The sequence below is a fragment of the Agelaius phoeniceus genome, chromosome 18 (genome assembly GCF_051311805.1).
Source record: "Agelaius phoeniceus isolate bAgePho1 chromosome 18, bAgePho1.hap1, whole genome shotgun sequence".
NCBI lineage: Eukaryota > Metazoa > Chordata > Aves > Passeriformes > Icteridae > Agelaius > Agelaius phoeniceus.
The window spans coordinates 4,452,173-4,465,738 of NC_135282.1; the positions used below are offsets into that span (position 1 = coordinate 4,452,173).

Here is a 13,566-nt window from a genome sequence, read left to right on the forward strand (position 1 = left end):
GGGACCAGGGGTGAGGATCAGGACAGCCTCACCCCTTTCCAGCCCAGTTAATAACAAACAGCACAGCCATGAATAAATAAGAGCCTGGATTGTTTACTGAGCGTTTTATTTGTACAAAGAGGCATAGCAGGGAGTGAGGAATGAGAGCAAACAGGAATTCTGCTCCTGGGAATGCAGAACTGGGGCTGGGAGCTTCACCATCCACCCCCACGAGCAGCACAGGCTGCAGGCCAGGCTTCACAGCGATGAAGGAGCAAGGAAAATCAGGAACACAGGAACCAGTGAGCAAAAGGAGGAGCAGAAAGCAATAGAAAGAACACTCTTGGATTAACAACTCCATCTGTTCGAGGCCGGGCTCACTCTGTCATTTCTCAAAACAAAGAAAATCCCTGTTCAATGCCAGCACTCAGTGTCCTTGAAACAGAACAGAAAACACCTCAGATGCAGCACGAGGGCTTGAGAACAGGTCAACAACAATTAGTCTGGAAGTTACATTTTTAAAACTCTAAATAAATTACTAAGCAAAACACCCCTATGTTAAATATTAAAGTAATAATTAGTAAAATCCAGTTACTACTTGTAGCAGTGCAAAACAAAATAGCAGCATTCGTATGGAAGTGGGATTCAGTGTAAACACTTGTTACTGAAACTGCATAAAATGGGTCTGGCTGGAGCTCAAACTCTTCCAGAGCATCTGCCTGGCTTGCAGACCTTTGGAAGCTCCTGCTTGCAGGAGGACAGTGAGCAGCACATGCTGGAACCCCTCAGCTGCACCCCAGTGCCCAACAGGTTCAGCAGGGCTGGTTTGATGGGAGGTTATTTGGGGCTTTTTAGCCTGGAGTTAAAGCAAATAACGTTGGGAATGAGAAGCCTGGCTTGGGGAAAACTACACCGGGATCAGGTCATGCATCAGTGTTTCTGCTCAGAGGCAGGAATGGACCAGACCCTCCACCCACTGCTGGCTGGCTCACTGAGCTTTTACCTTTGGAATATTTTTGAATGGGACCTTAAAGCTCATCCTGTTCCACCCCTGCCCTGACAGGTCCACCCCCCACTACCCCAGGTCGCTCCAAGCCCTGTCCAACTCCCAGAACTCGGCGTTCAAACAAGGACCTGAATTAATCAGAAAGCAAAAAGCAGACGTGGTGTGACCGAGCACGTGGAGCTGCTCCTCGGACAATGTCCCCAATCTCGCCCCGTCCTTGTTCCAACCGAGGCCCCGGGTGCCTGCACAGCCCGGGGATGCTCTGGAGCACACGGGGTCGGATCAGCCTCTCCAAAACGCGGGGATTTGGGAGGCGCTGCTCAGCCCCTGCTCCGAGCCAGGCGGGATCGCTGCGAACACGCCCCAGGAGCTCCAGGAGTTCTGTTTGCTGAGGAAGAGGAGGATGATTTCCAGCACCCGGCCAGAGCACCGCTGGAAGCCACATCACGATGGAGCCAAGGGATACAGCACGGGCAGAGATGGGGGGAAAGCCACGCTCGCATCCTCAGCGCATCCCCAGCAGCTGCCGGGAGCGGACGGGAGAACCGGGCGGCACCGGAGCAGCGGTGGCACGGTGGGTACCGGAGGGGAGAACCTGCTGGGTCCGGAGTAGCAGCTCCGGGACGGTGGGTACCAGACGGGAGAACCGGCAGGGCTGAAGCGATGCTGGGATGGCGGATTCCAGGTGGGAGAACCGGGTGGGATGCAGCATTCTCTCGATGCCCCGGCGGGTCCCGCTCCGCTACCGCCGCCGGACGGGCCGGTAGACACAGATGGCCATGAGGATGATGGTGAGCAGCAGAGCGCTGAGGATGCTCCCCAGCAGCACTACGGCGGCAAGAGAAAGAACATTAATTCAACACTCCCTGAGCATCTCCCGAGCCGCCGGCCGGGTCGTGGCGGGGCTATCCCCGGTGCCCCCCGCTCCTCACCCAGGTTCTGATGCTGCAGTACAGCGTAGGGCCGGCTGCGCTCCGCCGGGCCCGGCGACAGCGGGGACAGCGCCCAGCCCCGCGCCGCCGCCAGCCCCATCGCGCCGCGACACCACGGACCCCGCCGGGCTTTGTGCGCCGGGCCCGGCCCTGCCCCTTCCTGCCGCCCGCCCCGCCCCGGCACCGGCCTTCCGGGGGAGCGGGACGATGGAACCGCACCGGGAGCGGCACCGGGAACCGCTCCGGGAACGGCACCGGGAATCGCGCCGGGAACGGCTCCGGGAGCGGCACCGGGAGCGGCACCGGGAACCGCTCCGGGAACGGCACCGGGAGCGGCTCCGGGAACGGCACCGGGAGCGGCTCCGGGAACGGCACCGGGAACCGCTCCGGGAACGGCACCGGGAGCGGCTCCGGGAACGGCTCCGGGAGCGGCTCCGGGAACGGCACCGGGAGCGCTGCGCCCCGCGGCCGCCCGGGACAGACCCGCGCGTCCATAGCGCGTCCCTGCACCCCCGTGGGCACCCTCTGCTCCCCAGCCCTGTGTGTCCCCCCCCCAAGTCCCGTGTGTCCCCTCAAGCCTCCGCTGTCACGAACGTGGGTCCTTCCCGGTGTTTTAAGGTCCCCAAACACCGAGGGACGGTGATGCTGCTCTGGGAGCGATGGGAATAAGAAGCCGCGGCGGCATGGTTGACACCGGTCCAGGGATGCCTCACCCCGACCCAGGGTTTGGGTTTAAAATGAGATATATTAGGGGTTTTTCCCCTCTTTAAATGCCTATTCCCTGCATCCCCCGGGATGGGGCGGCAGGAGGCACCGACCTGCCCGGATTCAGCAGCACCTGGGACCCACCCCCGGGCTCGGGCGAGTCCTCCGCCGGATTTTGGATCTTTTTAGCAGGATAAAGTGTGTCTGGACAGCGACAGCACCCCTGTCCCCCATCCCAGCCCGGGCTCTGAGCCCCGCACGGCGCTCCATGAACACAGCACTGCCAGCTCCGGCTCCTCTCCCTCCCCTCAGCTCCGAGCATCAGCATCAGCTTTATTTCCCGAACACTCACGGCACAGCTACAGACACGCACGGGGGGGAGCCTTGGAGCGAGGCAATTCCTCCATCCGCTCCGGGAGCTGGGTTTCTCCCCCAGCCCCGGCTGTTGGTCCCGCAGGGGCCGCAGCGCTGCTCCCGTTCTCCCTGCCGTGCTTTCCTCCCTGCCAGCAGCGAGAACGGGCTCCGCTCCGCCGGGATGTGCCCTCGGTGATGCTCGTGGAGATGCCAGGTCCGGTCTGTGCTGAGGAGCTGCCCCATCGCTGCGCCAGGAGGGAGCCCGAGCAGTGCCCGCGTCCCCCGCGCTACAGGACCGGGGCCATGCCCACCCCCTCTGCCTGGGGGGCTCGCATCAGCTTCTCGGGCCGAATGCAGACGGCGAGGCGCTGATGGAGAGACAAAACACAGCGCGTCTCCTCCCTGCGCTCCCCCGAGCCCTCCCCAGGGCAGTAAATCCCGGTGGGGTTTAATTGCCGCTCAACAAAGATGCTGGGGATGTGTCGCAGACACATCTTTTATGAAAAATCCTTTCTTTAGGATTTTTCCTCCTGAGAAGCTGAGAGGCCTCGGGAACAAAATGTGATTATCTGCTGCTGTGGAATGCAACAGGTAGATCTTTTATTAGCCCATGTTGGTTGTTTCTAATTAATGGCCAATCACAGCCCAGCTGGCTCGGACAGAGAGTCCGAGATGAAGCCTTTGTTATCATTTCCTTCTTATTCTATTCTTAGCCAGCTTTCTGATGAAATCCTTTCTTCTATTCTTTTAGAATCGTTTTAATATAATATATATAATAAAATAATAAACCAAGCCTTCTGAAACATGGAGTCAGATCCTCGTCTCTCCCCTCATCCTCAGACCCCTGTGAACATGGTCACAAGGATGCATCAACCAGCCCAGCTCCCCAAGGGGGTCCCTGCCCACCCCAGCCCACCCAGGAGCCCTGGGATTGCCACTCCTGACCTGCTTGAGGGACCCTGGTGTCCAGACGAGCTTGTACACCATGTACAGGGGGATGCAGATGAAGGAGGATGCCCCGATGAGGAATCCCACGGAGATGCTCCACTCGGGGTACTGGTACTCAAAGAGGGTCAGGGGAGGCTGCTCCAGGAGGGAGCTGATGACAATGAACTGTAACGAGCAGAGCCACAGGGGCCTCCAGTCCTGTGAGCAGTTTGGGCTCCTCACACCAGGACAGACATGGAGGGGCTGGAGCGTGGCCAGAGAAGGGAACAGAGCTGGGGAAGGGGCTGGGAAAGGGGCTCAGCCTGGGGAAAAGGAGGCTCAGGGAGGATTTTCTGTCTCCCCACGACTCCCTGACAGGAGGGTGCAGCCAGATGGGAGCTGGGCTCTGCTTCCAGGGAACAAGGCACAGAACCAGGGGAAATGGCCTCAGGTTGTGCCAGGTTATGTTGGACATCAGGGAAAATCTCCTCACCAAAAGGGCTGTGCAGCCCAGGGCAGTGGTGGAGTCCCCATCCCTGGAGGGCTTTAATATCCCCCTGCATGTGGGCCTTGGGGACATGGCTTAGTGGTGGCCTTGGCAGTGCTGGGTAATGCTTGAACTCTTTGATCTTAGAGGGCTTTTCCAACCCAAACAATTCCCTGATCTCCCCAGCTCACCCCACAGGTTATCAGAGTGCAGGGATGGAACCAGATGATCTTTAAGGTCCCTCCCAACCCAAACCATTCTGCAATTCCATGATTCTATGAGCACCCTCCACGTCCTGCTGCTCCCCCTGCCATCCCAAATCCCAGGCAGCATGGGCATCACAGGGGCACCTCCCAGGCTGCCACCCTGGCTGGGTGAGGGCTGGGAGGCTCTGTTTGACAATCCCTGTGAGCTGCTGGCCTGCCAGGGCTGCTCAGCCCTGTGCTGAAACAAAACCCTTGGCTGTGTGTGCTTTGATGATAATACTCCTCTCTTAATAACCAGGGCAAAGTGCTTAGAGCCATAATTAATCCTCACAAGGCCTCTTCTCCTGCAGATCCAGTGAGATTAGGCCCCTGTGCCCACGGCAGCCTTTGAAGTGCCGTAGGAGCTGGCGTTTCAAAGGGATGGATCCAGCCCAGCACAGGGGACAGGGACCCGTGGCCAGCCCTGCCAGGGATGCTGAGTGCTGGGAGGATGAGGCAAAGCTGAGCTGGCACCTGTGTGAGCGCCCAGCTTTGCCCTGGAGCTGTGGAAAAGGCTGGAAAATGAACTTCCAGCTCCCTTTCTCAGCGAGGTCCTGGGGATGTGGGCACTGTGGCTGGAGCAGCAGCATGGGGAGGGCTGGTGTGAGGTCCCACAGCCCTGTCTGCTCTCCTGGTCACCTCGTGTGGGTGAGAGGGGAGTTATCCATGGCACAGGGAGCTGGGCAGCAGAGGGGAGTGGCTGCAGGGTGTCCAGAGGGACAGCAATGACCTTGTCCATAATTTGGCCATGGATACTCACTGCCAGCAGGGCTGGGCTGATGGCGACCCAGCACAGCTTCCAGAAGAGCCCTGGGGTGAAGCCCAGCATGGCCTTGACATCGTGGGAGAACCTCTGGATCCCTACCAGAGGAGAGAGCCCTCAGAGCCCTGGGATCCTGCTGGGGATGTGGGGTCAGGGATACCCACACGGACACAACGGCCTCTGCTCCCATCCCAGCCCTTTGCTCCCATCCCAGCCCTCTGCTCCCATCCCAGCCTTTTGTTCCCATCCCAGCCCTCTGCCCCCATCCCAGCCCTTTGTTCCCATCCCAGCCCTTTGTTCCCATCCCAGCCCTCTGTTCCCATCCCAGCCCTCTGCTCCCATCCCAGCCCTCTGCTCCCATCCCAGCCTTTTGTTCCCATCCCAGCCCTCTGTTCCCATCCCAGCCCTTTGTTCCCATCCCAGCCCTCTGTTCCCATCCCAGCCTGGCCAGGAGCCCCACACAGGATCCAGTGCCTGGGATTTACTCACCTGTGCAGGGTCACACACCTGTGTAGGTGCCCCCAGAGTGTTTTCCACGACAGAGGCAGTTTCTTACCATAAAACCAGGAGACAGCGATGGTTTCCAGCAGCACCACTGCCAGGATGGAGCAGCCAGCACCAAACTCCTCCAGCAGCTTCACCACATAGGCTCCCCCCTGGAGCAGCAGGGGGAGGCTGCAGACCCCAGGGGGTGCAGGAGGGGATGTGGGGGCCAGGGCAGGGTGGTGCCAGTGGAACTCACGTAGGTGAGGGTGCTGAGGGAGCCCAGGAAGCAGATTGTGATGAGGCCGAGGACAAAGAGCTCCCGTCGCCCTGCCAGGACCTGGGGGTACTCGTCCATCACGGCCGTGATCACGGCCTCCAAGCCTCCAAACTGCAAAGAAATGCTGGTGAGGGGTGGAGAAATGGGGTGTGGGGACAGCCCTGCTCTCCAAGAAAATCTGCATGGCAGAGTGGGGATGCCCCATCCCATCCCATCCCATCCCATCCCATCCCATCCCATCCCAGCCCATCCCATCCCATCCCAGCCCATCCCTCCCCTTGTCACCCCACCTTCAGCCATGGGACATGGCCACCCCTGGTCCCTGCTGGGGACACAGCTGGGCTGTCCCCTCCTACCGTGCTGTCCAGCCCCAGGGTGATCATCATCAGGAAGAAAATGATGGCGAAGAAGGTGGATCCCACCATGTTGGCAATTGCTTCAGGGTAGGTGATGAAGAGGAGGCTGGGCCCTGGGAGGGGACACTGGCTTGGTTGGCTGTTCCCTGGCACAGCCCTGGGGGTGGGAAGGGGCTGCTGGAGGGAGGAGAACCTTTATCTCTGGCGACATCCTCCACCTCCACGTCCCTCATCTCGGCCATGTAGCCCAGCACGGTGAAGATGACGAAGCCTGAGAGGAAGCTGGTGAGGCAGTTCACAGCACTGGTGACCAGGGCATCCCTGGAGGGCAGAAAAGAGGCAGAGACCCCACTCCAGGTCAGCCCTGCTCCAGCTGCCCTGGCCTTGCCCCACTCCAGTTCCCTCTCCTGGCCCATCAAACAAAAACCATCAGTGAAATGGGGAAAGATGCCCAGGCTGCAGCCAGGGGGACCAGGGATGTGGCAGAGGGCACCAGGATCTGTTGAGATGTGGCAGTGGGCACCAGGAGCTGTTGGGATGTGGCAGAGGGCACCAGGAGCTGTTGGGATGTGGCAGAGGGCACCAGGAGCTGTTGGGATGTGGCAGAGGGCACCAGGAGCTGTTGGGATGTGGCAGAGGGGACCAGGAGCTGCTGGGATGTGGCAGAGGGCACCAGGAGCTGCTGGGATGTGGCAGAGGGGACCAGGATCTGTTGGGATATGGCAGAAGGCACCAGGATCTGTTGGGATGTGGCAGAGGGCACCAGGATCTGTTGGGATGTGGCAGAGGGCACCAGGATCTGTTGGGATGTGGCAGAGGGCACCAGGAGCTGTTGGGATGTGGCAGAGGGGATCAGGATCTGTTGGGATGTGGCAGTGGGCACCAGGAGCTGTTGGGATGTGGCAGTGGGCACCAGGAGCTGTTGGGATGTGGCAGAGGGGACCAGGATCTGTTGGGATGTGGCAGTGGGGACCAGGAGCTGTTGGGATGTGGCAGTGGGCACCAGGAGCTGTTGGGATGTGGCAGTGGGCACCAGGAGCTGTTGGGATGTGGCAGTGGGGACCAGGAGCTGTTGGGATGTGGCAGTGGGCACCAGGAGCTGTTGGGATGTGACAGAGGGCACCAGGAGCTGTTGGGATGTGGCAGAGGGGACCAGGAGTTATTGGGATGTGGTAGTGGGCACCAGGAGCTGTTGGGATGTGCCTCCCCTGCAGCTGTGCCCACTGGGATGGACCCTCACCTGTAGCAGTTGTTGTGGAAATGGTTGTAACTGGCCAGAGCAAGGAGGACTCCAAATCCAGGGCCCAAGGAGAAGAAAATCTGCGCAGCAGCATCCACCCAGACCTGGAGGGAGAAACAACAGGAGGATGGGCAGGGCAGGAGGTCCTTGGGGCTGGATGGGGCTGGGAGGTGCCCCACAGTAGCAATGGCACGGACACCCCCTGGGCATAGGGCTGGGGCTGTGCTGAGAGTGTCCAGAGAAGAGGGTCCAGAGCTCCTCTCCTGCCTGCCCTGTGCCCCCAGGAGATGTCCTGGGGGCTGAGGAGCTGCTGTGGCATGGAATGAGCTAATTTCCACCCTGGACACTCAGCACTGTCACCTTGGAGCAGGGAGGGATGGAGGGGAGCCCCGAGCCTGCCGTGCCCACTCCTGCCTGGCACATTCAGTGCTGGCAGCCCTCATTACCTTTAATGAGAATTCTCAAGTGCTGCCTGGTAATTACCCACAGGAAGCTCATTGTCAGCCCAGGGGGGAGCAGAGCACAAACAAAACCGGCCAGAATGAGATGGGTGATTCAATTATGGATTTCCATTTCCAAGAGCCTGTCCAGGGCACCGTTTCTGTGGGAACAAGGGCCCCATTGCCCTGTGGTGGGGCCAGGCCCGTGGGCAGGGATGGGTGGGTGCCCTGGGGAGAGTTTTGGGTGCTGCCCTGCCCAGATGGGTGGGTGGGTTTGTGACAGTGTTCACAGGGGTCCAAGGATGAGGGAAGAGATGAGGATCTGACTCCATGTTTCAGAAGGATTGATTTGTTATTTTATGATATATATTATATTAAAACTATACTGAAAGAATAGAAGAAAGGATTTCATCAGAAAGCTCGCTAAGAATAGAATAAGAAGGAAATGATAACAAAGGTTTGTGGCTCAGACTCTCTGTCTGAGCCAGCTGGGCTGTGATTGGTCATTAATTAGAAACAACCAACATGGGCCAATCAAAGATCCACCTGTTGCATTCTACAGCAGCAGATAATCAATGTTTACATTTTGTTGCTGAGGTCTCTCAGCTTCTCAGGAGGAAAAATCTTAAAGAAAGGATTTTTCATAAAAGATGTGTCTATGAGAGGTGTGCTCTGGAGGGCTCTGGGTGCTGCCCTGCCCTGGGCAGGGGGTCCCACCCTCACTCACCGAGGTGCTCAGCAGCTTGCCCCAGTCTGGGCGCAGGTAGAAGACAACTCCTCTCCAGGCTCCAGGCAGGGTGGCCCCTCGGATGAGCAGGATGAGCAGCACCACGTAGGGCAGCGTGGCTGTCACCCACACCACCTGGGGGGGAGGCACTGTCACCCTGTGCCACCACCCAGCACCCAAACCCTGCGCTGGGCTCGCCCAGGGTGGCCTCGGGCACAGGGGTGAGGAGGAGGAGGAGGTGACATTTCCCTCTCGGGGGTGGCAAGATCCTACCAGGTGAGGGGTTCCTCCTGCCCTGGCAGGGCACTGCTGGAGCTCCCCTCACCTTCCCAGAGGTTTTCACCCCTTTCCACAGGCTGAAGTAGACGATGGTGAAGATGAGGAAGAGGCAGAGGAGCAGCTGCCAGCGGATGCCCCCGATGTCATACAGACCCCCAGATTTCTGGATCTCCAGCACCTTCCTCCTGCAGGACGGGATCCCCAGGGCTGGGAGCAGCCTCAGCCCCAGGCAGGCAGTCCCTGAGCTCCTCAGGAGCATTCCCACCCCAGAGCCCCCTGAGGGATGTGCCCAGCTCACACCACCCACATCCTTGCACTCACGTGTAAAACTCCTCGGCGGGGGACCTGGAGAAGTTGGTCCAGGTCACATTGCTCTTCCCAAAGTAGTTGGTGCAGTCAGGGGTGTTCCAGGGGTTGTCACAGCTTGCCCAGGGCAGGGTGGCCGAGAAGGATGAGTAGAAGTAGTAGAGAGCCCAGGCAATGATGGTGTTGTAGTAGAAGGAGACGTAGAGGCCGATGATGCAGATGGCAAAGCCGATGCCTGGGAAAAGCAGGACCGGGATCAGCTTTGGGACACGACCTTGGGGACCTGCTGGGGGTCAGGGTGTCACCCCAGCTGGGGCCTCTCACCTTTAAAGATGGGGCAGATGCGCTTCCAGATGGGGATGGCACCTGTCCTGTGGAACTGCCCCAGGGCCAGCTCCATGTAGAAGAGGGGCACCCCCCCAAAAACTGCCATCAGCGTGTAGGGGATGAGGAAGGCTCCTGCAGTGGGGGGAGCAGAGCAGGGTGAACACCAGGGGACCACGGCATTGTCACCTCCCTCCCTCCTGGCACTGCCCCAGCAGGTCTGGATGCGTTTGTGGGAAGCTTTGGAGATTGTCTGGTCAGGGGAGCTCAGAGATGTGAGACCCTGCTTGGTGCTCCAGCAGCCCTGCTGGGGTCCCAGCCCGTGCTGGGGAGGCACCATTTGGCCAGGCTGGAACAAAGAGCCACATAAACCATTGGGACACAGGGGAGGGGACACCCAGCACCCCTCAGGTCTGGAAGAGTTTTGGAGGAAAATCTGACTGAATATGCACAGCCACCCCAAGACACATAATTAGCGCTGTAATCTGCATTATTCATTACATCCTCATTTTTACTGGGGCTACACTTGTACCCCATGGAGCTTTTGGGAGTGGAACTGCTCTCTGAGTTCTGCTGGGATTAGTTAATTTAACCCCCACAGCTCCTCCCTCTGACAGATGTGAGTGTGGTGCACCCCAGCATTCCCAGTACCCCCAAAACCCTCAGCACCTCCAGCATCTCCAAAACCCCCAATATCTCCAATATCCCTGAAACCTCCAGTATCCTGAATATCCCCAACACCCTCCTGCAGCCCCCCTGTCTGCCTGGCAGGGCTGGCCCAACAGCACCAAGTGTTTCCAGTGTTTTCCTTCCAGGCAGAGCCTGAATTGTGGGTGAGTCCAGCGCTGCCCATCCCTGTGCTCCCCCTCCGTGGGGCTGTGCTCCCCCAGAGCTGCTCCCTGAACTCCTCACCCTCCCATGTGTGTGGGGCAGGTGGGAACCTCCCACCCGAACCACAGGCACGCAGAGGGGCTCAGCTCTGCTCCCAGTCCCAGAGGAGCATCTCACAAATAACTCTGTTTCAACATGGGCACCTGGGATCCACAGTTTTGCCTTGAGTATGGAACTAATTACCTCTTTCTAATTTTCCCAAGCACTGGAGGATGCTCCCTGAAAGCCAACTTTGGCAATTAAATCCGCTGCGCTTTCCCAAACAGCACAAAATTCTCATCCCTCCTTTTTCATTTCCATGTGAGGGGGCTTTCTATCCTGCTCCATTCCAAGCAATTTATTTAGTAGTCATTTACTGAAGGTTTTTCCCCTTTGTGGTGTTTTTTCGGTGTCTTTGCTTCCCATTGATCCCTCAAAGCTGGGGCTGCTCGTGATGTCCAGCACTGCCAGCCAGGATCCACAGCAGGAGGGTGGGATGCTCATGAGGATGATTTTAAACCAGGAGCAGCTTCCCAGAGTCCCAAAATCATGAATTGTGTGAACCTCCCAGCCCAAATTTACAGATCTTTATCCTTTTTTGCAATTTGGACCGTGCTAATTTTCCCTTTGTGATCCTAGAGCTGTAACGCACCTCTAACCCCACTGGGGAAGGAGGGGAAGACCAGGAACGGAGGGAAAGACCAGGAAATGAGGAAAGGACCCCAGGGAAGGAGGATGGAGGGAGTGGAGGAGGATTCTGAATGAAGAAAGACACAAACAGAAAAGAGACAGATGTCGGGAGAAGTTGGGTCGGTCTTTAAACCGCCCTGTCTGAAGTGGAGCAGCTGGAAACAAAGAAGGAGAAGAAACAGTGAATTCTTCAGGGTGGGAAAGATAGAAAACGAGGAAAAAGGCATCATTTCTCCAAAAGAAGACTTAAATAAGCCCAGTGGTGTCCTTACCCCCTCCGTTCTGGTAGCAGATGTAAGGGAACCGCCAGACGTTGCCCAGATCGACGGCGAATCCGACGACGGAGAGGAGGAAATCCATCTTTTTGCTCCACTTGTCCCTGGGGTGGGTCTGGGGGTTTGGGGCTGCAGGGCTGGCAGGGGGACCCAGGCAGGGCTGCTCTGCCATCCTGCCACCCCGGCAAATCCTGCAGGATTCGGGCTGGGTAACTTGGGGAGGATTTGTGTGCGGCTGATGACAGATCCGAGGAGGGGAGGGTCAGGCTGAGCGCGCTTCCCCACCTCCCGCTGGAAACCCACGGCACGGAGAGCAGGGAAACAGAGCCGTGCTCTGATCAAAGGCAGCTGGGGAGGGCGGCCCCCGAGCCTGGGGACCAGCCTGACCCTGCAGGGAACGGCATCACCTCATGGGGACCCTGCAGGGACCAGCATCACCTCATGGGGACCAGCCTGACCCTGCAGGGACCGGCATCACCTCATGGGGACCCTGCAGGGACTGGCATCATCCCACAGGGACCAGGCTGACCCTGCAGGGACCAGCATCACCTCATGGGGACCAGCCTGACCCTGCAAGGACCAGCATCACCTCATAGGGACCAGCCTGACCCTGCAAGGACCAGCATCACCTCATGGGGACCAGCCTGACCCTGCAGGGACAGGCATCACCTCACCTTGTGTGAATAAGCATCACCCCGTGGGTCCCACCCAGGGGAGGGGATTCCAGCTCAGTTTTTGGGGCTGAGGTGGTAAAATGGGACTGTGCTTCCTCCTGACAGATCCTGATTTCTCTCTCCATGGTGTGTTTTGCTAAGGAGGTGACGCTGATGCTTGCAGGGGAAATTCGGGAATCATGGGGTGGTTTGGGAATGGAAGGGACCTTTAAAGGTCATCTCATCCATCTGGGCTCGACAGGTCTCTCTGGGGTGTGAATTGCTGGGGAAAAAGCCACACGAAAGTGAAATAACTTCCCCAGCTGAGCTGTGACCAGGAGGGGATGGCAGCGTCCCCAGAGCCCCCGCTCTGCCCCGTGACAGTTCCACAGCAAAATTCACTGCGGTGAAACGCGTGCGTGCAGGGCTTGCACACACCTGGGGTCACCGGGCTCTCCCGGGGCTCTGGGGGCCTTTCACAGCCTTTCCCATCTTTAATTAAAAGAAGCTCCAGGAGAGCCGGAGCCGCGGCTCCAGGGCCATGGTGAGCGGGTTGCTGTGACGACGGTGACATCGTGATGCAGCTGCCGGGCACAGGAAGCCTCTGGACACTGTTAATCCCTCAGGCACACACACGGGGACCCGTCAGAAACCTCCAGTTAAAAGCACATTTATGTGGTTTTTTGTTTTGTTTGTGTCCGGCCCTGGCTGCTTTGGCTGTCATAGGATGGAATCACAGAATCGTGGAAGTGTTTTGTTACAGACATGTTTTATGAAAAATCTTTTCTTTAAGATTTTTTCTCCTGAAGCTGAGAAGCTTCAAGAACAAAATGGAAACAATAATTATTTGCTGCTGTAGAATGCAACAAGTAGATCTGTGATTGGTCTCATGTGGTTGTTTCTAATTAATGGCCAATCACAGTCAGCTGGCTTAGACTTTCTGAAAGTCAGGAGGTTTTGTTATTACTCTTTTTCTATTCTTTGCTAGCCTTCTGATGAAATCCTTTCTTCTATTCTTTTAGTATAGTTTTAATACATCATTTTAATATAATATATATCATAAAATAATAAATTAGCCTTCTAAAACATAGAGTCAGATCCTCATCTCTTCCCTCATCCTGAGACCCCTGTAAACACCACCACAATTAGCGACCCCAAGTGACGAAAAATTCCCACATTGTTTAGGTTGGAAAAACCTAAAAGTGGGTCCAGTCCTGTCAGTCCCTCCACGGCGTGGACTGCACT

The 13,566-nt window shown here is 57.7% G+C and overlaps 2 protein-coding genes across 2 annotated transcripts; both read right to left on the reverse strand.

Annotated features, from left to right (window-relative positions):
- Window positions 1-89: 89 nt before the first annotated feature.
- On the reverse strand, window positions 90-2,089 carry C18H12orf76 (chromosome 18 C12orf76 homolog). The gene is made up of 2 exons (XM_054645605.2): window positions 1,918-2,089; window positions 90-1,813 (listed from the first exon to the last, which is right to left on the reverse strand). Exons 1-2 carry the CDS (start codon window positions 2,015-2,017, stop codon window positions 1,728-1,730), a joined length of 186 nt encoding a protein of 61 aa, XP_054501580.1. The 5' UTR covers window positions 2,018-2,089; the 3' UTR covers window positions 90-1,727.
- Window positions 2,090-2,834: 745 nt separating this feature from the next.
- Window positions 2,835-11,840, reverse strand: LOC129128412 (sodium-dependent serotonin transporter-like). The gene is made up of 13 exons (XM_054645702.2): window positions 11,666-11,840; window positions 9,834-9,968; window positions 9,525-9,744; window positions 9,250-9,388; window positions 8,925-9,059; window positions 7,758-7,861; window positions 6,711-6,838; window positions 6,518-6,630; window positions 6,141-6,272; window positions 5,955-6,054; window positions 5,396-5,496; window positions 3,922-4,089; window positions 2,835-3,344 (listed from the first exon to the last, which is right to left on the reverse strand). Exons 1-13 carry the CDS (start codon window positions 11,838-11,840, stop codon window positions 3,264-3,266), a joined length of 1,731 nt encoding a protein of 576 aa, XP_054501677.2. The 3' UTR covers window positions 2,835-3,263.
- Window positions 11,841-13,566: the final 1,726 nt, after the last annotated feature.

What these genes read in the sequence shown, in the direction of transcription:
- C18H12orf76 (XM_054645605.2), bottom strand. Translation starts at nt 2,017, where the DNA reads ATGGGGCTGGCGGCGGCGCGGGGCTGGGCGCTGTCCCCGCTGTCGCCG. An exon ending in ACTGCAGCATCAGAACCTGG is followed by an intron (nt 1,814 to 1,917) that starts GTGAGGAGCGGG and finishes TTGCCGCCGTAG; the next exon opens with TGCTGCTGGGGAGCATCCTC.
- LOC129128412 (XM_054645702.2), bottom strand. Translation starts at nt 11,840, where the DNA reads ATGGCAGAGCAGCCCTGCCTGGGTCCCCCTGCCAGCCCTGCAGCCCCA. An exon ending in GGGTGAAAACCTCTGGGAAG is followed by an intron (nt 9,060 to 9,249) that starts GTGAGGGGAGCT and finishes CCTCCCCCCCAG; the next exon opens with GTGGTGTGGGTGACAGCCAC. An exon ending in GGATGTCGCCAGAGATAAAG is followed by an intron (nt 6,631 to 6,710) that starts GTTCTCCTCCCT and finishes GTCCCCTCCCAG; the next exon opens with GGCCCAGCCTCCTCTTCATC.